This window comes from Varroa destructor, unplaced genomic scaffold, assembly GCF_002443255.2.
Source record: "Varroa destructor unplaced genomic scaffold, Vdes_3.0 BEIS01000001.1, whole genome shotgun sequence".
NCBI classification, from domain to species: domain Eukaryota; kingdom Metazoa; phylum Arthropoda; class Arachnida; order Mesostigmata; family Varroidae; genus Varroa; species Varroa destructor.
In genome coordinates this window covers 43,976,078-43,997,094 of record NW_019211454.1, presented here as the reverse complement: position 1 = coordinate 43,997,094, position 21,017 = coordinate 43,976,078, and the positions used below count along the sequence as shown (strand labels likewise).

General features: G+C 43.4%; 1 protein-coding gene across 2 annotated transcripts; it reads left to right on the top strand.

Annotated features, from left to right (window-relative positions):
• Positions 1-96: 96 nt before the first annotated feature.
• Galphas (G protein alpha s subunit) lies at positions 97-20,535 on the top strand. Of its 2 annotated transcripts, none has more exons than XM_086977740.1 (9): positions 97-3,631; positions 10,300-10,437; positions 10,610-10,719; positions 11,725-11,834; positions 12,473-12,569; positions 13,311-13,510; positions 13,766-13,896; positions 14,279-14,346; positions 14,756-20,535. In XM_086977740.1, the coding sequence occupies exons 1-9, from the start codon at positions 3,628-3,630 to the stop codon at positions 14,900-14,902; spliced, it is 1,005 nt and encodes a 334-aa protein (XP_086833866.1). In that variant the 5' UTR covers positions 97-3,627; the 3' UTR covers positions 14,903-20,535. The 2 variants fall into 2 exon arrangements, with proteins under 2 accessions (XP_086833866.1, XP_022650881.1); XM_022795146.2 differs by lacking the exon at positions 97-3,631 and adding an exon at positions 4,125-9,289.
• The last annotated feature ends 482 nt before the right edge of the window (positions 20,536-21,017 follow it).

Sequence of the window (21,017 nt, the reverse complement as noted above, 5' to 3'; positions counted from 1 at the left end):
AGGAGCAGACATCAGTGACCGACAGCACCACCTTCTCTGCTGCTACTAGATCACTCCAAACGACTATACTATAGGCAGGCAGAGGCAGCAGCCATTAGAAGAGGTCCGCCATATTTGTGTTTCAGTTCTCTTCTGACGGGCACTACAAAACGGGCCGATTTCGGCCGCCAGCGAGGCCTTGGGCTGCCGAGAGTGACCCCCCGGCGAGCAAGGGCCCGCATCGCGACATCACACGCGATCCTCAACGACATCCGAAGGCGTCCAACGACGTGCATAGTGTCCTCATTCGGCCCGTGCGGTGAGAGGCCAATTCTGTTTGTGCGTGAACCCGCCGCGACATCGTGAAGAAGAAGAAAACGACGACGTGGACCAAACAGGCGACGAACGTCTAGAGTTCACCAGCCTCTAATAATACTGCTACACCTACAAACTAGCTGAGTACGACACTATCATCATCACCATCGTCATTGTCACTGCTACGTCTACCAGCACCGTGGGTGTGAGTGTGTCTATGAGTGTCCCTGGGTGTCTGTGTAAGATGTGTTCTGCTGGCAATCGCTGCCTGCTCCTTATTGCTGGTACGGCATAGCACAGCATACGATTTCTATCTGAAGCTGCCTTCCTACCTGTCTGTCTGCGCTGCTGTTTCGTCGACACAACGACGGCAACAACGACGACGACAACAACAACGACGACGACGACGACAACAACAACGAGGACGACGACGGCGACGGCGACGGCGACGACGACGACGGCGGCGGCGGCGGCAGCGGCGACGACAACGACGGCAACGACAACCACTTCTATCTGCGCCAGTGAGTGTTCGCCGCTTGATCAATCGTTCGGTGTAGCACCACCACCACCACCACCACCACAACAACAACAACAACAACGACAACAACAACAACTGGTACCAGTACTATAACGAGTGGCGGTAGAAGCAGCACAGCCACCATCGCGGCCGTCGTCTTCACTGTTGATATATAACTACTGCTTGTTGTTGTACTAGAACTCGCCTGGCCTAACCCACTAGTCCGGCCATAGCAGGAACAGTAACTGCAGTAGTTGGGCAATAGCCGGCACTGGTCAATAATCTAATCTAGTCGATCATTTTCTTTATACAAGTTAGACACACTGTTGGGTTAGTGGTTGTCGATAAGGTCGAGCCGGGTCGACTCCACTATCGCTCGTACAATACAACAGCAGCAGCATCAGCAATAGCAGCACGCAAGCAACTTTAGACAGCGCCAGTCGGAGGCAGTGCTAACAACAGCAGCAGCAACAACAGCACAAACAGCATCACGATCAGCAGTAGAAATACCCAACTGCTACTTTAACTTCTGCTACTACTACTACTGCTGCTGCTGCTGCTGCTGCTGCTAATACAATAGACAGCATCGTGCAGTTCGCGGTGCCGTCGTCAGTGTTCAGAATTGAGTAGCATTAGCAGCGTCTGCTGCAATTGAATCCGACGAGTCAGCAACTAGAGTCGTTACCGGTGAATGGGCGTCGAAGACCACGAGCGTCGCTCACGTTGAAGAGCAAAGCACGAACGACGACGTATCGTCGCTTAGTTGTGTCGTTTGGTCGCAACCGCCATCAGCGACCCAGTACTGTTGAATGGCCGTACAAGGAGCAATAGTGAGTAAGTGGCTGACAAGCAAAGCAAATCAATTGCAGTGAAGGTTTGTGTGTCGCTGTTCGAACGTTATCTCGACTACCCGAAGCTATACTTGGCACACGCGCGGATAGGCAGATCACGTATAGATATACTTCTATTAGCAGTGGTACCGGTACGGCTATCACAGCTATTATCCATATCGTGTTGTGCCTCGGCTGGCTTATCATCACCAAAATCTACAGCATCACAAGAAGGCAATCAGTGTAAAGCAAGGAAGGCGACAAACAGGCCCGCTGTCTGTGGCCACTGTTTGCGCTCGGCTGCTGTTGCTGCTGCTGCTTTTGATGCCTAGTTGTCTGTTGTAGCGTTTCGCGCCGTACGCAATGAGTTGACACGGGGGCCTGCATCAGCCCCCGAGACGTCCGATCTCACACAGATCACCAAACGGCCGAGTCAGCTTACGCGGCCACTGTCACCTTCATCCCATAATAATGCCCACTGGTTGCCAGTAACTAGCGCCGTGTACGTCCCGGTGGAGCGTTCCTGTGACTACGGAAAAATTACGACCACAAAGAGTCAGAGTAGAGTGATGATAGTTCGCACTGGTCGGGGTTCACGATCGTCAGTCGTCTGCGTTGGGACGCAGCTTAGCCGCTCTACATATTAGCGTTGTCGTCGTCGTTGTTGTTGTTGTTGTTGTCGTTGTCGGCGGCTGTAATCGGTGTCTGCGCGCCTGTGTGTCCGTCATTGACGTCTGTAGCGTGCTGGGGGCAGCCGGCCGGCCAGCCAGCTAGCCAGCTAACCAGTCGGCGCGACTCAGTTTGTGTAACAGCAAAAAAAAGAGCAGCACGAGTGCAAGGTATTTAGCTTTCGTTTGTTTCAGCCAGTGGTGTCTCAACGTTTGCACCAAATGACTGCTGATACAGCATTATGATCAGCCGACGCGACTACCTATACGAGCATTATTATCGCCAATACCGGCGAGGATAACAGTCACAACCACAACCCATACGAAGTAACGAGTGAGAAACGAGCACATGTGTCAACCAGCCCGACGCTACGACGGTGCAAATGTTGAACAAGCCAAGCTGCCAATTTACAGACAGATTATACATATATATATATATACCGCAGGCAAACGCTAATCTCGATCTATACGTGGCAAATAACTACTCTTTAAGAAGACGACAAAGAATACTACAGTTACAGGTTACACGCCCAGATCAAGAGCTCTATAATCCTGTTCTACAACTAATACAATTATTGTAAGAGCCAATAGCTCGTACCGCTGTGACTACTGCCGCTGCAACGGTAGCGAAATTCTATCTGTGGTAGTCATCGTCATTCTTACACGAATCGTCCTTAGGAAAGATCCAAGTATACACATATATATATGTAAGATATATATAATTTAAATGATAGTGCATTGGTGACGTCCATGGCGTGTGGCAGTCTTGTCATTTGTATCGATCGTCGTCATACTTGACCCCTCTGGCGTTAAGCTTTTGCCCCCTCATCGTCCGAACACCCACTGTCACCACTGTTACAGCTACAAGGCACTGAAGTGGTAAATTAAGGGGCGAGTCAAGTAGGGGGTACGATTGCTCTCCGTCCGCGGTGTCCTTTATCGCTTATGAAACATCTGAGAGTGAGAAAACGACCGACTGAAGATCACAAATAGAGCGGGTAAAGAAAAAGGTACTAAAGGAACATTGTCAAGTTGGAATGCGGCCACAGAAGGAAGTCTACGGCGAAAAAACGTGCTCGAGAGAGTGAGTGATTGAGTGTGACAGGAATACGTGACATACCGGGCGACTTCAGATCGTCTTGAGAGTGCGTCTTCTGCTTCGTCGTCGTTCAGTGCCGTTCAGCAGAAACGAAATTTCAGCATATGACGAATAAGTGGCCTGAATAAATCAGTGCTCAGCCAGACCACCTCGTGTTTCCTATACTCTGCGTGTTTTCGTACTTCGATTGAGTTGATTCACGGCTCTAGGAGAATTTTCATGGGTATATATTTATCTATTATAGCAAAAAAGGCCGTAGTTCGACAAAGAGATATCGTACACACAACGCCACAAAACATTGTTCGCAACCATTGGCCTGCGCTGTATTCGCAGTGCAGAAGTTAACACTAGCAAACAGCATTCGCAAGAAATCAGCCATCAACGATCTATAAAGAGAGATGGCGGAACTGTACACTACCGCATTTCAAATCACCGATCAGCGGACTAATTAAGCAACAATTGGATGAAAAATTGAAACATCGCCGGTGCTAAGTTTTGCCGCTGCCGTCACAGTTGGTTGCTATACGAGAACGCAATGGTAGCTACTGTAACAACTCGCAAAAATTGCAGTAGTAATACAAAAAGGAACTAATAAGACGAAGATCGCACAGACAATACATTTATACATACATATATATATATATATATATATATATATATATATATATATATATATATTCATTTTCATACTCCTGCGGCGTGTGGTCGCACGACTCGGTAACAACTGAGCTCAGAAACCAGCATCACGCCAAGATCGAGACCGGAGCGCGGTTGTGACGCGGTCTTGTAGCTATAAGCACCACAACAAGCCCCTACGTGGCGTGAACAAGTTGACCGTTAGACAGACAGACAAATATACAGACATACCAAACGAGAGGACGCAAACAGATTATAATACCTACCAGTCGGCTGAGAAGCTATTACCGGCAGAAAAAAATAATAGTCTAGTTTGTACTGCGCGGGCAGTCATCGCGGTCGGTGTACGTCAACCTATCAACGACGACATTAACCCCGTCATCGGCGGCGGCGGCAGCAGCAGCAGCAGGAACGCCACCATCGCCACCGCCGTCGACAAAACACTATGAGCGGCTTGACGGTGCTGCCGTGTCATGTTATGTTATCACTGCGCCGAACGGAACGACAACTGTAACAACTCGACGATTCAACGCTTCAGAACGACTTCTAGTACCACACAGCCCTCAGAGCGACTTGTGCTGCTGCTGCTTCCACCGCTGAGACAACAACAACAACTAACACTTGGCACCTATCAGTATCGCGTTATTAGCCGGGCGGAACTGTGTGCACGAGCTCGTGGTTGTGTTCGTCCACGTATGAGTCTATTTGTTGCTGCTGTTGATCGGTAGTGGGTCGAGCTGAGCTGCTGCATCAACGACAAAAAGCAAAAGCTTCGATGACAACAAGCTAAGCTTAAACTAAGAGAGAGCGAATTATCCCAGCGAAAGTCTCTCTCGATTCTATTGCAACTGTTAATGGTACTCAACATTTCCGTGTGGTAGTAATAGGTGCCGTGCTTCGTTCGGTTTGGCCGTGTTGTTGGTGTTTTTGCGTGAGTGTGTGGTCTGTCTGAGTGTGTGTGTGTGTGACAAATTCGCAGTTCGTATCGGTCGCTGTTAATGCTACTGTTGTTATTGCAGCAGTGTGAATTCGTTTGTGCTTCAACTGCGTCTATTAGTGCTTGAAATACAACGTGTTTTCGCCGTAAGATGTACAGTCAACGTAGGCATCAACAACAATAAACGTTTGGTACCCCGTAAAACGTAAGCGTTGCTGGCATTTTCCATTCGCCAGGTGTCTCTCCCCTCCAATCGCCGTTCTTTCTTCGAAACACTACTAGTCTTGCTACGCTGCACTAGACAATTATCACTAGCGCATGGCGTGTTTGACGTGTCCCGGCGTACGCTTTCAACAATCTACAGGAAAACAACAACAGCGACGACAGCAACAAGAAGGGCAAGAACAGCGTTTCAACAACACCTCCCTTACCGAACAATCTCAGCATCAAGCGTCATTGTCGCTGTTGTTGTCGTTGACGGCGGAGTCATTGCGCGACCATCGTTGCATCGCTGGCACCGCCGCATATCTCAAGGCTGAAGGCCCGCGTTGCTGCTGCTGCCGCCGCTGAAGTGACTACACTGTAAACGGGGCCGGGGCGACATAGAACGACGCCGAACAGGTTACCATTACTCTAGATGTTACTACCGCCACTGCTACTGCACTAATTCTATCGGTGACCAGACGACTGCGTCTCTTGTGGAAACAGTCGCGCGAGCATCAAGAGCCACAGCAGTGTCAAGGGTATGTGTGTTTGTCTGTGTGAGTTTGCGTCTGCTTTCGCGCCGTGTGGTGCTCCCGCGTTCGCGTCATAGTCCGTCGCGTTCACGCTGTTGCTGCTGCCGTTGGTGAATGTCCGTCTTTTTTGTCTCCTTTCGCTACGGCCCGGCGATAGGTCGAGCAGCTTGGACGGTATATCCGTGCGTGCTGTTGCTCGATCGTGTTATTGGCCGACCGCTTTCGTTGCTACGATCGCCGCCGCGGTGCGCTGGTGAGTTCTTGGTTGTTGTTGGTATTTTCGTCATCGTTCGGCGTTTAGTCTGTGGCGAGCGTCGGCAACAGACAGCGCGCTAGTTAGCGAGCCCGCTCTAGCAGCGGCAGCCACGTCGACAACGACGAGCCGCCTCGGCTCTGTTGTCGTTCGTTGGGGATTTCATTCCAGAGAGACAAACGCCTTCGAGGGGAAAGCCCCAGCATCACTAGCAGCGTCACCAGTAGCGTACAGCAGCAGCAGCAGCAGCCTCAACCGCTGGCTCCGCACAGCAATCGCAATCGCCGCCCGGTCGGAGGAGTACACGACCGCAGTTCCGTTGTCATTAGTGTTGTGCTACCTGGACCTGAAATAGTGGAGCGCGACTTGGCACACACGCGCAACGTGGGATCGCGCTGCCGCTTCTGCTGTCGTTACTGGCGTTGTACGGGAACACACAGGCTAGGCATCAACCAACCATCCACAGGAAAGTACCCCGAACGGACGGAGCGTCGCCAAAGCGCTCAGCATCGCGGCAACTCACCATCGAACGACAACGTTATCGAGTGCGCTGACGGTGTTGCTCACTGTGTCATCAACAAGACGGGATGGAACCAACAATAAACCCAGACAAACAGTTACTTGCTGTCATCGTGTCTCATCTCCCGGGATTTGATGGCATCCGCGTCATTTGAAGACGACGTAAGCGAATAGTGTTGAAGCATCTTGCGCGCTAATTGTAGGCAGCGCAGAGTCATGGCGTAGCAGCTCAGTTGTGTATATCTGGGCGTGTCGACTAAAAGAGAACGAAACAACAACAGATAACCAATATACAGTCGTCGCAGCACCGCAGTCGGTAACGATATCAAAATAGCAACGACAACAATAACAGTAATAGCAGCTATATAGAAAAGGCATTCGAGAGGACAAGCTCAAAGAGCAAGCTGCAATGCCCGCAGATGTACTTGATCTTAGTTAATAAAGAAACTAACTGTGGACTATCCGCGCGCCAGATTATCTTGTCTACGTGCAAGACGCCCGTATCGTTTCCAATTTTTATATTGGGAAAGCGAATGTACGGATAATTGTTTCGTCACCATCACGATGCTCGGTAGCAGGCAATAATAAAGCCTCATCACCTTTTGTGGCCAATCTATAAACAAACAGTTAAAATAACAACAACAACAACATAGATAACCGCCAAGCGAATATTTACATGACCATTGAAACTTGCAATTCAAAATAGCAGACATTCACGGACGAACAAGAAAGACCTATTCAAAGAAGGAAAACGTTCAGAAAAAGGATACAGCCAAAAACCGAGAAGAAAATAGTTCGTTATAAGTGTTTAGTCAGAAGAGGCAGATCAAGCGAACCTGACCTGTTATATATATATATATACACATATATATATATATATATATATATATATATATATATATATATACATATATATATATATATATATTAGTACCTCACTATGTCAGTAACCTATCTGATACTTTGAGCTAAAGGAACTGCCATCCATCGATCCATGAATCATTATTATTGTTGTTGTTGTTGTCCATGTTGTTTTATGCCGAGTATAGAACAAAAGGAACCGCAAAAACCGCACCGGCGTCATCTAACGAGATCTACTTTCGTACTAATTAGCAACAGTAATTGCCACAGCTTCCGTAACTGGAAGCAGCAGCAGCAGCAGCAGAAGCAACAGCAGCAGCAGCAGCAGCAGTAACAGTCATCACAACAAATATAATACTGATTGTTATTGGAATTGTTGTTGAAATGTGATGAAAGCCTTACTATGCTACAGATTATAATTATGTCGGTACAACTAACGACGAAGTAGATAATGATCGCAAAAACTTCGTTATCGATGATTGTGACCATGATGACAACGTCAGCCGCATTCACGATGATTGGTACAATGATTACGACGATTTTGACGATCGACAGCGGAAAGAGCTTTTGAATTTTTTGTACAAATTTAACTAGTCACCTCGTCGTTCTTCGTATTATTCCTCCTTTTCTTCAGCTGCTTATGACGACCTCGTTGATTTCACGCGACGAGAGTTGGTGAGAAATTGAGAATATGTAAAAGCGATTACGGTCGCCTACACTACTGCTACCACCACCACCACCACCACCACCACTAATTAGTACTACTTCTATACTGCTACAATAACCGCAACTGTTTTCGGCTCCTCAAAGTACGGAGCAAAAGAAAGAGAGGGAAAAGGCGCGCGAGTCAGCGGCCGTGTAGACGGACCCAGCAATTGATTCGAGTGTGATCGACTGAAGTGCAGCACAGAGCTGGTGGTCGTAAACCATGTTTACCTCGGACTTCAGCATACAACTACTTCGCTACTACTACCATTAGTGGTACTTTTAGATAAAGAAATTTTTTGTCTCAAAAAAAACAACACTTCGAAGTTGACAACGGAGAAGCACCTCCACGAAGACTGTGTGCAGACTAATGGCGACGGGTTTAGCTATCTAAAAGCTAACTGTGTAGGAAAACGACAGGGAAGGAAAGAAGTTTACAAGCACAACAACAACAACAACAACAACAACAACAACAACAACAATAATCGTTCAGTTTAACCGAGCCTATTTATAGGACGACAGTGCTGATAAAAGCATGAACATATGAGAGGGCATATAGGCGACGTCGAACCTCGTCTGCTACTAATTACGCTGTTAAGAAATCAAGTCTAATCACTTAATCGTAAGGATAGTAATCATCTATTACAGGCGCGCATCTAGTTGTTGTTTCAATTATATACTACTGAAACTACTACAAGTACGAAAACCGATTACACTACCATGTTACATCTCGATTGCTAATATCGCTACGTCTTTGATGACAAGCATCTCTGATTAGAGAGCGCAAACGGACGTAACCGACAAGGATACGTGACACTGTTGAGGTGGTTGTAACGAAGTGTGAAGATTTCGGCCTGTCGACATTCATTCACCAACGTATTAGCCTCTTCTCGGCTCTGCATAAAAGGCGCGTAAGTTGCCTGCTTTAGGACTGAGTTGTTGGAAAACAGTCATAACTAGACTGAAGAAGCTTACAGAGCCGCGAGGTGGTCGCTTTGTTGCGACCCCACGTAGGTTCTTACCGTTCGGTAATCGCGCTGGTGGAACGTACAGCCGACGCGGTGAGTTCGCCACCGGCGTCACCCGAACTCAGCAGGATGGGCTGCTTCGGCGGAGGTGGCTCAAGGGACGCCGAGGAGGACAAGAAACGCAAGGAAGCTAACAAAAAGATCGAAAAACAAATCCAGAAGGACAAACAGGTCTACCGCGCAACGCACCGACTATTGTTGTTAGGTAAGTGCGCGAAGATGAGACTCAAAGTTTTTCAGTCGAATTTATTTATTTCTTAAACGGCCAACCTCACTTAAACGTCTAAAAGCTTAATTAAAAGGCTTATTGATTTTTAGAGAAATTTCTGACGCAAAATGAAAACAACGGCTAGGAAGAGAAGAATATCAATTTTCAGAGGCAGATCTCAAGCTTCTGAGCGTTGATACTGTATATTACGTAAACTGCTGTACGCCCGAAACTGTGTTTAATGAATTGATGACGCTAGATGACGTATCCTTTGAAATTTTAATGGTAACAGTGTTTCGTCAATTCTGCTAGTTCCAATCGTAAACCACTGACGTGCGGTTTTAGCGGTTACGGCTCGAACGGAAGATAGAACTAACAAATGGTGCTCGTTAGTTATGGCTGTCTCACTATCCTCATTAGTGATTAGTTCCAGCCAGCTTATCGACATTTCTAAATGAACTTACCATCGTCGAAATGAAAGAATAGAACTTCTGGAATGTTGTATCCTTGTAAGCTGTTAACAAGTCAACGCTCAACAAACGACAAATCCTACAAACATGATGATAGATTTATCGTTATTAGCCGGACAGCAGCTGAGAAAAGGAACCTGAGGATGACACCTAGATAAGCTTTTGTAAATGAATGTTACGGTCGTCTGGCCAAAAGCATTTTTTACAAACTACCGCAGCTCGGACCTTCAAAAGAATCCCAAATCTGTGATAAGCTCTAGCTGACATTGGTGTTTAGGATAATGATAAAATAAGGGTATGCTGAACATATCCCTATGTTTATGAATGAATCGTATGTGGTGCTATGGGTAGGCCTTGACTGTCTACCAAGCGAAAGATGAACGACAATCGCTTGATTCGATATTATCTAACGCATGAAGCTTCTGTTTGCGTTTCTCCATGTTACCATGCAGAACAGTTCTTTGAGTGACTTGGGTATAATCTAAGTCTTTGTTGTTATATCCTGTGTCTGTGTGGGTCCACTTTCACATGACCCAGGTGCTGGTGAGTCCGGAAAGAGCACAATAGTGAAACAAATGCGAATTCTGCACGTCAACGGCTTCAGCGAGGACGAACGCAAGCAGAAAATTGACGACATCAAGAAAAACATTCGCGATGCTATCCTCACGATAACAGGTTGGTTTACACCAATTTTTGTCAAGCGCAACATCAATCAGATTAACCGATTGATAGGCCATTGTTTGATTCGTTTTAGTTTTCGATGGACCGAAATTTCGAATAGTAAAGCGACTTTTCAACTAGACTATACTGTCCAACATAGAACATGTTTTTTCTGTGTCAATTGTAGGCGCCATGTCCACGCTCGTACCTCCTGTTCAACTGGAGCATCCTGAGAACCAGGCACGGGTCGATTACATCCAGGATGTCGCGTCTGCACCAAATTTTGATTATCCACCGGTTCGTACTAGTATCGCAGTCTCCCATATCGATATGCTCCATAACGAAAATTACAAATTTTTTCATAATCTTTATCGTTTCTGTAAAAATAATAATGTAGTATGTTCTGTTTTTCTTTGCGGATTAGTATAAAAAGGATTAGTGAAGACCGTCAGTAGATTTTACTGTTTTCTTTTTTTTTGAGGAATGATCAGTTTTGTTTCCGTGTTCAAGAGAGTTCCTTTCGTAAGTAATAAAACGATTGCAATTTGTGTTTGACGTCTGGCATTTAGACACTTAAACATCCAGGTAATTGAGATAAGGGCACTAAAATCTGTTTCGTTTCTATTCTATTCGGTAATGGGTGCAAGGTCGCAAAGGCACTGTTTACGCAGTTCGCTAACAGTTGTAACCCGTTCGTCGTCATAAGTCACACGCGAAAAAGCCAAGCCTTATGGCGTTCATTCTTCCTTGTCGAGTCTAAATATACCATTGACCAACAGATGCCAATGATCTACATGTGGCTGCCTAGACAAACCTAGATAAGCTCATGAAGAACCATCACGACTCTGTCGTGTCGGGGCCATTCGCAAGAAACATTACCACCCATTCATTCTTAGTAGATGGAACCAAGCATATGTATACATTGCACCTTAAAAGAAACATGGTTGCCCATACAGGCGGCTGATTGACCGATGCTCCATCGAACTGCGACACTTAATCACTTGATACCGGACGGTGCTTTGAAGATTGGCCGATTGTGTTGGTGCTCTAGATGTAACAGACAAGACAGTCGATCTGCCACATTCTTAATCAAAATTTGGTGCAGATATATGATACAGACAAACATAAAATGGAAAAGTTATCCTGTCGATTTAAGGGATGATTTTGATGCTTTTTTTTTCTCCGTATGCTCTGACGTGATTATAAGTTTAGAAAAATGCACGTTTTATAAATAAAGCGGTCTTTTCCCGTGGAACTTTAATTTATGCTAAACACGGTCTAACACTTGACTGAATTTTGCAGGAGTTTTACGAACACACGGAAATCCTTTGGAAAGACCGAGGGGTTATTGCGGCGTTCGAGAGATCCAACGAGTACCAACTCATCGACTGCGCCAAGTACTTTCTCGATAGGTAAGTTAGTGACTTTTCGAATTTCGGTAGTGGTTCAGCCGGAGTACGTTATGTGCGAAAACCACCCTGTGTCTTTGGATGTTGCTGCGTAAAAGCAATTTTTTTACATTCTTTACACGTAATAGGTCAACTCAGTTAACAGAAATGATTAAAAATACTGCTTCCCAGAGGAAAAGGCTTTTTCTCTGTTAGAAAGTTAATAGCGCTCGACGGACGAAAACAGCTCAAATGAAGCTTGGCTAAAGAGGTTTGCGACGGAACGCGGTTCTGGACCAAAAAATTCGAAAAATAGATAAACGAGGGTGAAGCAATGACTTGATAACATTTAGGCTTTATGCTAGACGTAAGAAAGCGACCATATTTGAAATGACAAAGCCTCTATAGCATACTGTTATTCTTGTACCAATAAATTATCGAATCCTGGGACCATAGAAGAAAGGGGCAATGGCTATCTGATCCGGCCAATATGATTACTACGGGTAGGTAGAATTTCCGTAAGTGAGATAGTCTGAAATATAAAAACGGACGTTGACGGGAAAACGGTAACGCTCTTCTAAAATAACAATTATTATTATTATTATCGTTATTACTTTTATTATGTAAGGAAGTCGTTTTTATTGTCTTATTTTTTCTTACAGAGTGTCAGCCATTAAACAGGCAGATTACACACCAAACGAGCAAGACATCCTACGCTGTCGGGTGCTCACGTCCGGTATCTTTGAGACTAAATTCCAGGTTAGCGATACATGCTAGTTTTGTATAACTCTGTGATTGTCCTTACATATATCTGAACTAAGCCGCCCTAAAAAACGTTTTTTTTTGTCGAGACAAAAAGCCTCATGTTGGGTTCTGAATGCCCACCGATTAGCACCACTCGTATTGGTTCCGACGAAAACGTTCGGTCTAATATTATTGAGCCGTAGCACTTGCTCGACGAGTGTAGTCTGTGTCGTTCTCGTTCACTTTTCCAATGGTTTATTTGATAATACCCAACTGTTATAAACCGTTGAAAAGCTTTCGCTTTGCCCTTCCATCGTCATTGCTTCGCTGCGATCGTAAAACTTTATTTCGAATTTTCACTTTAAAGTGCATGTATCTTGTTTTAAAGCAAGTTTTAGAATGTATTAACATCAAAAGCGAAAGACTTAAAAATGGGCTCTAAGCCGATTTTAGGAAAAAAAAAGAACAGCAGCAAAATACACATATATGAGCTGAAAAAATCCTTTGCATAGTACCAGAATTTAGGATATCTTATTAGGCCTAAGGCATTAAAACTTATTCACGAATTTCAAAGTTCGGCGTAATGTAACTTAATTGATTAATAAGTCAAGTGTGGTATTTCAATTTCTCATTGCTGGGCTCCTTCGTTTTAGAAAAAACCGTCCTACTTTTGAATGCTATCCATCTAAAGGATGAATTAGTTCATAATGCAAATGGCTTACCTACTTGACGATATTCCTTCGCCTTACTTTTTAGGTGGACAAGGTGAACTTCCATATGTTTGATGTAGGCGGGCAACGAGACGAACGTCGTAAATGGATTCAATGTTTTAACGACGTGACTGCCATCATCTTTGTTACGGCCTGCTCGTCGTACAATATGGTTTTGCGAGAAGATCCAAACCAAAACCGCTTACGAGAAAGTTTAGACCTATTCAAGTCTATCTGGAATAACCGGTAAATAAAGTGCAACTAATTGCGTCCATGACAATAAGTGTTGAGTAAATTTAGTACCAGCTCGCAGAGGATTAATACCGGTCGTAGGTTCGTTGTATATAGGTTATATTCAAAGGTAGTTAGGTAGGTCGGCCGCTCAGGTAATAGGCCAATAAAAGAATTCTCGAAAGAGAAAAATTTACAGGTGTGAATAATTTACAAATTAATTGGTAGGCGAAACTGTGACGTAATATTATTACGTTGCAACTTTTTCAGATGGCTTCGGACGATATCGGTAATATTGTTTTTGAATAAGCAAGATCTACTGGCTGAGAAAATAAAGGCACAGAAATCAAAACTAGAGGACTACTTTCCCGAGTTCGCCAATTACCAAACGCCGGCCGATGGTATGAATACAGGTCGAATAAAGTTTTTGTTTTATATAAAAACAAAGCAGTTTTTCTCATGGCGAATCACAAGTGCGTTATCAGGTAAAAGCTCATTGTGGAAAACGTCTATGAGCAAGGCAAATAAATCGATACCTCATAGTAACTTTTAGGGTGGTACGTGCGATGATTTTTATAATCGTTATTTCCATATTTACTTGAAGAATTACGAAGTAGTCCAATATGGCGAAGTATCGCAGCAGAAATCAGCCGAACGATGGATCTGGTTTGCACATACATTATGTACTACACTATTATAGCTTAGATGTGTTTGGTTTCCGTAGTTATTGGAACAAGGCCTTATTATATATGGTAAAAAAATTGTTTTGTGCTTTTATTCCAGCTATCACGGATAGTGGGGAGGACCCCGAAGTAATAAGGGCAAAATACTTTATTCGCGATGAGTTCCTTGTAAGTGTTGCTTGTTATTATTTTCCTTACATCTTAATTTTAGATTTTGCTAACACTGTAAATTGACGTAAGGTATGAAAGCATTAGATTATCTCTCACACTTGACACGAGGCACTTTGAGTGTTATTAGTTTCTAGCTTAGTAAAAAAACAATATCTTCTCCACTATACGCATTCTCTGATAATCCTGGCAACAATTCCAATTTCTAGATTTTCATTCAAGCCACTCGTAACATGGATCAGTGTCTTTTTAGACTGGGGTGCAATTCAACAAACAAAATACTATTTATTCTGTTTGTACATGATCTAAGCCTAACGCTCCTTTTCGATGCTCACCCTTGCTACATCTCGATGTATCTACAAGCTTTTGATAATTCATTTTTTATCGATATTCTTCTATCGTATCGCAGCGGATCAGCACAGCGTCGGGCGACGGTAAGCATTACTGCTATCCCCATTTTACGTGTGCAGTTGACACGGAAAATATTCGAAGAGTGTTCAACGACTGCCGGGACATTATTCAGAGGATGCATCTGCGCCAATACGAACTGCTCTAGTCCCGCACTCGCCGAAGAGAGCACATATTATATAGATAGGCCCAGGCGTCGTGTTAAAACTGTGGTATATTCAATAGAATTTCCGTAGTAGGTCATATATACATAAATATTTATATACATGTATTTATGTACGTACGACATCTGCCAGTCGCGTATCCGCAAAGCGATTGACCGATACACTTCGGAGATTGCAGTTTGCCTATATCTGCGCCACGCGTATTGGGCCTATTATTATTATAAATATATACATGTTGACGCTAGCAGAACGAGTCGCAAGGAAAAACAGAGAGCAGGGGCTGCCATGTTGCGGAAAGTATATATATATATATATATATAGAGAGAGAAAGAGAGAGAGAGCCAGAGCGAGCGAGCGAGAGAGAGAGAGAAAGAGAGAGAGAGAGAGAGAGAGAGAGAGAGAAAGAGAGAGAGAGAAAGAGAGAGAGAGAGAGAGAGAGAGAAAGAGAGAGAGAAAGAGAGAGAGAGCAAGGTTGGCGAGAAACGTGAATAAGACAGATATAGGCTAGAATACATATATACACAGAAGCCATAAACGTAATCAAATGATTTGGACAAAACTATAATGGTTACGATGATAAGGACAATGAAGCGTAAAACTGCGATGAAGCTGCTTGTAGCGAATCGAGTGACGATGAACAGGTTCATTCACATAGACACGTTTACAGACACACAGATATAAATAACGATTACACGCGTAGCAATAGACAAATAGATCGATGACATAGACCCCGGGGAGTGGGTTGAAGAAGCAGACGAGAAATTCATAAGACGCAATCATAAACCTATTATATGAACCCACTGGCAGAAAAAAAACATGGAAAGCAGTCAGTTACAACGCAACGCAAATTTTCAATACGAAAAGCAAGAAACGGATAATGGTGGTGGCTGTAATAGTGATAATAACGATGATGAGATAATAAGCGCACTCAACAAAGACATTGGTCAGCTTGGACTCGAACACGGGCGGATTTTGGCAGCATATCTTTGGTCCGGTTATTTTTATGTTTGTTCACCTTTCTTATTAGGGTGATTATACCATTTAGTTGCAATAATACGGAGCAATGGCAACCAGGCGAAAGCGATATAAGACTTGAGCTAGGAGTTCATCTTGAAGCTAACTAGTTTTATAGCTTGGCGTAATCACACACAAACATTACATTATACATATACCACGTAGTCACTTAGTTTGCTGCATTTTGGATTATGTAATAATGACTTTCTTTACAAACGGGAATCGCGGTTATCTACTAGCCCGGAACAGGTTCATTTTAGTACTCACAGGAACATATATATATATATATATATATATATATATATATAGATACGTCTAGATATTTATTCTAGGTAATGATAAACAGAGACTGCCGTTCTGACCGCCATCGCGTAAGTCTTCGAAGATCCGACAGCACAGAACTTACCAAAAACAAAAATTAGATTAATAAAATACGAAGTTAACAAAAAATGCGTAGAATACGCGGAAGCTGAAAAACAGAGTGATTTTTGACGAGGGTATTGTTAGTTTATGCTGAGGCTCTTATATCGTTCCCGCCTCTGTATTTCGGAGCAAAAAAGTTTTTAATTCATGACAGAACCCGGTAACAACAATTTATAATTGATACGAGTCGCGCAAGGACAGAGGAGTCGCACGTTTGGCTTACAGTGGCCAATCCGGAAAACAGGCGCCCTTAAATGGAAGGTTCGGCCAGCCTAAGCTCAGGAAACATCTGTTTGGGATGCGGATAGAAGTGATCTGAATAAGGTACTGGAAGATCGCTACAAATTACCACTCTGTTCAACAGACATCGAAAGGAAGTCATTTCTTGTAGGAGAAGCTAAACAGAATTTCAGACGATGCGTGATTTGGTAATCGCATGCTAGAAAGGCGAAAAAAAAACAAAGAATATTGCCAACTTACATCAGAACAACACTGAACAAGATAAGCGCCTGATAATCGATCAGGATCCGAATTATGATTAAATTACAGTTAGTGATATAATTTGATTATCGTCACTATCACTATTGTTGCTATCTGTCATACTTGAATGCTAAAAAAGCAGAGAAAATGAGCAAGCACAAGGCAAAAAGACAGCACTAGAAAAAATAGTTGAAAATATAGGTTTTATAACAACAACAGACAAAATTTGCAAGCAGCATATACACACAGGCACATGAATACATACAAACTCCACACACTCAAACCACATTGTGTGCTTTTAAAACGATCGACCGGCTATATGAGTCATGCAGGAATGTGTATGTATCCTACTGTATGATTATGCATGCATGTATTCGCTAGCCGGGGACGCTAAACAGCGACCCTGGTCGATCGAATACGATCATGATGAAGGGGAGAACGAGACAGAAAGAGGAAACAAGTGTATCCTAGGATGCGTAGCCTGTTTTAGAGAAGTGCAACTGAATTGAAGCAAATATAATGAACCTAACATAATGATTATGACGAAAATAACAATGATGATGATGATGATCGCCGCCGGATGATCGATAAATATATATATATATATATATAGATTTGACTGTTTTAATGATACCGATGATAAATTGTAGAGAAAACGCGTCCATGTGGATGTAAACTCAACAAAATTTTCGTTTGCTTTCGGCGCTCCCGCTCACTTTGGCTCTGAGCGGCCTGGCAGCAGATAATAGAAAGAAAGCAAGTTAGATGTCGACGAGGTTGACCTTGTTCTTTGATGCTCAAGGACCTCAGACCTGACCACCCCCCCGCCCCGCCCGCCCGCCCGGGAACTTTTCAGCCCTACCCGCAACAAGCTAGTCAAGTGAAGAACAGAGAGAGATGATATAGTAATGCGAACAGCAACCGTTACTGCAACAACTGCTATTACCATTATTACATTACTACTAATACTAATAATAACAATAATACTACTAAGAGAGAAAAAAAAACTAAGTCTATACGAAAGTGAATGAATGATTATAAACGATAGAGAAAGGAGAAGACGTACAGACAGAAGTTGGTAATACACGCACACACAAATAACGCAGATAGGGAAAATATATATATGACGAAGGAAACGAAACAATGCATCGGTATGATTTACTAAAAAATAATAATAACAACGTTGGTATTAGTTGGGTCGAAGCAACGCATCGAGTGGGCGGCAGACAGAATGGTATGAGCAAGTGAAGTTAGCCTGTGGAATTATGGGCATCTAGCCAAGCGCCTGCCTCAGCCATCTGTCGCCAAACAAGCAGCAATCTTAACGGAAAATAAACATAGAACTTCTAACACCAACATGAAAAATAATAATATGCCGATAGTAGTAAAAGTAAACTCAGATTAGTCACCACAAGAAGAGTAACAACTATATAATAACTGTAATTTTACCTAGAACAACAACAAAACAATAGAGGCTCCAGTATACGACATAGTTGCTCCCAGTCGGGAGCTATTGCTTGGTGGATCGCGAAATGGCAGAACGCAAACGTTGTGTGAATAAGTCTCGCATTGCATGGCTGATGTCTATGATCATACTCTGAACTACCCTCATCTAGGGAACTCACCATTCGTTAAGGCGATTTATATTGATCTAGAAAATCACAGACTGATTGGACACTGCTAAAAGTGGACCAGCCGCAAGACTTGCAGAAAACGTTCAGCAAGTGTAAAGAACAAAAGAGCTGAGACTTTAGTTGATAACCTGGTGCCATGGGTTCTGGGGTGCATACACAAACACACGCGTAAGCGCTTTGTATTCCTTTGCACGCGAATGAACTCGTCTCGAACAGCTTTCCACTTCTCGTATGACGATGTTACAGCACGATAAGGCCAATGAGTCAATGCCGGTTCGGCTAAGTTAATCGGAAAGAACAAGCAGCAAGTGAGGATGTCGTGCAGTATTTAAAGTGGCCCCCTGGGCCCTAGGCGGATTACGCTGCACAGTTGTGGGCAGGCCTTACACTCAAGTTACCTGTGCTACAAGCTTAACCGAAAATGACGAGCGTGACGGTATCTGGGTAAGCATCCAACAGAAAACAATTAGAAGAAGGATTTGTATTTGCTGTTCTGCTTAGGTCGCCTTCATGGTTTCACTCCAGGCGTCTATACACACGACAACAATTTGGAATGTGGTTCCACTTGCATGATTTCACTGCGGTCAGGGTTGATCAGTCTTGAGGGTCACACTGGCGGCGTACGTGGATTGTGCTCTGTACTAAGACTGGTCCGCTAAAAATAAGCAGTCCTCTATGCAGAAAAGTTTTTGAAAGCTACCTTGAACTCTAATTTCAGCTGACAAGTTCGAGTAGCGAAAGCTAAAAGGACACCAGAGGCATCGTACACTGATTGCATAAAGATACAAGTTGCATGCCGGAATAGCCTGATATAAGTTGTATGCGACCCACTATTACTAATCGATGACAGACAAACAGAACGGACACAGCCGGATACAAATATGATATACTATTAACACAAAATAGAGCACACGGGAAACAATACAGAGAGAGAGAAAGGATAGGCGAACAGGTAGCTTGACCGGCTACCTATCAATTGAACGCTATTTGAATCCTGACAGAGGCTTGGCGAAAACAAGCAAATCTTTGGTCGGTAATTGATGAATGATGCTGTTGCTGATGGTGATGATGAAAATAATAATAATAATGACGACGATGATGATGCGTATAATCGACTATGATGATGCTAGCAATGGTGATGACTGAATGAAGGGGAGAATTTAGAGACTTGAAAAAAATCAAGTGAGTAAAGGATAAAACTATGGGAATACGCTTGAAGGAAGAGAGGACTTGGGATATACATAAAGAAAGAAAAATATGAGAAAAGGATGAGGGTAAACACACAATCGAAGAGGTTTGCGTCACTGGGGACCCTTGGGTCCCATAGGGTAAAGGAAAGCAAAGTTCAGGGATGGAAATAGACGGAAAACGATGCTTCTCTGACTGACGTAATATGGCTGTGTGGATCTAGGGAAAGAGTCGAGTCAAGTGAGGGTCATGATTGGGGAGGCAGAACTCGAATCGAATCCCTGGACCCTCTTGTTGAACGTCATCATTTGAGTTGGTGAGAACCCAGCAGGGCCGGTAAGAAAATAGTGACATATAAGGGACAAACAGGACAAATTTTCGATGGGGCGGAACGAGAAGGGCTATCAGTGATTTGCCCACGCGAGCGAAAAGAACGTGAGAAAGTTTGAAAAAAAAAAGGGAAAAGTTCAACGAAAAAGCAGTTAGAAAGAATAAGAGTAAAGAAGAAAAATAGTCTATGTGTGTATGTGTGTCTGTGCAGGGGAGAGAATGGACTCGGAAACGAATGAAGACGAGACCGAACGAACGGAAAAATGAACGGGGAAGAGAGATAAAAAGAATTCTAGTAAATAGTCGATGAGTATATAAGATATATATATATAAATAAAATATAGAAGATGATGAGGAAGACCATGACCTAATATAAATATGATAGATATATAAACGAAGATATAATATTACCATTATTATTAATGATTATTATAATGACTATTATTATTACTATTATAACTGATGCTGCATAAATAATGAAGAAGGCCGTTCGTAGCTTGAACATATGTGGAGAGTGTGAATAAAGTAATAAATAATACTAAATTAAATGGTGTTTTTGATAATAATGTCAAATAAAATTATATAATTTGGGCGTAACACGATGTAAATTAGTCAACAACAGATAGGCAAGTCGACGAATCTGGTCTGTAGGAAGTTGTCTAACGGGGAACAGTTCTAAAGAGATGGATCGAGCAAACGGGATAGCCGTTGGTATCTAGCCAACTTACGGTTTATTTTAAGTTGAATGTGACAGAAGCGAATCACAGGAACACGTGTACATCTCTCTCTATGTAGAGCACACTCATATATGTCGGGGGCAAAGCTTCTGATGGTGCTTAAAATGGAACTGGAGGGTCTTAATTGCAGACCTGCCAATCTCAAAAACACATTGTAATTTAGGTTTGAACCCGGGCATAGACAGACAGATAGACGTCGTTTTGTGCCGGGAGCCAATCATCTGATGAGATGCCTACGGCGATACCGGGCGTATCAAGTTAGAATTTTCATCACAAGCTATTGTACTAATTAT

Bases quoted from the DNA above. Each gene is read 5' to 3' on its own strand.
- Galphas (XM_022795146.2), top strand. From the start codon at position 9,154: ATGGGCTGCTTCGGCGGAGGTGGCTCAAGGGACGCCGAGGAGGACAAG. The intron at 9,290-10,299 runs GTAAGTGCGCGA...CACATGACCCAG, and splicing joins GCACCGACTATTGTTGTTAG to GTGCTGGTGAGTCCGGAAAG. The intron at 10,438-10,609 runs GTTGGTTTACAC...TGTCAATTGTAG, and splicing joins TGCTATCCTCACGATAACAG to GCGCCATGTCCACGCTCGTA.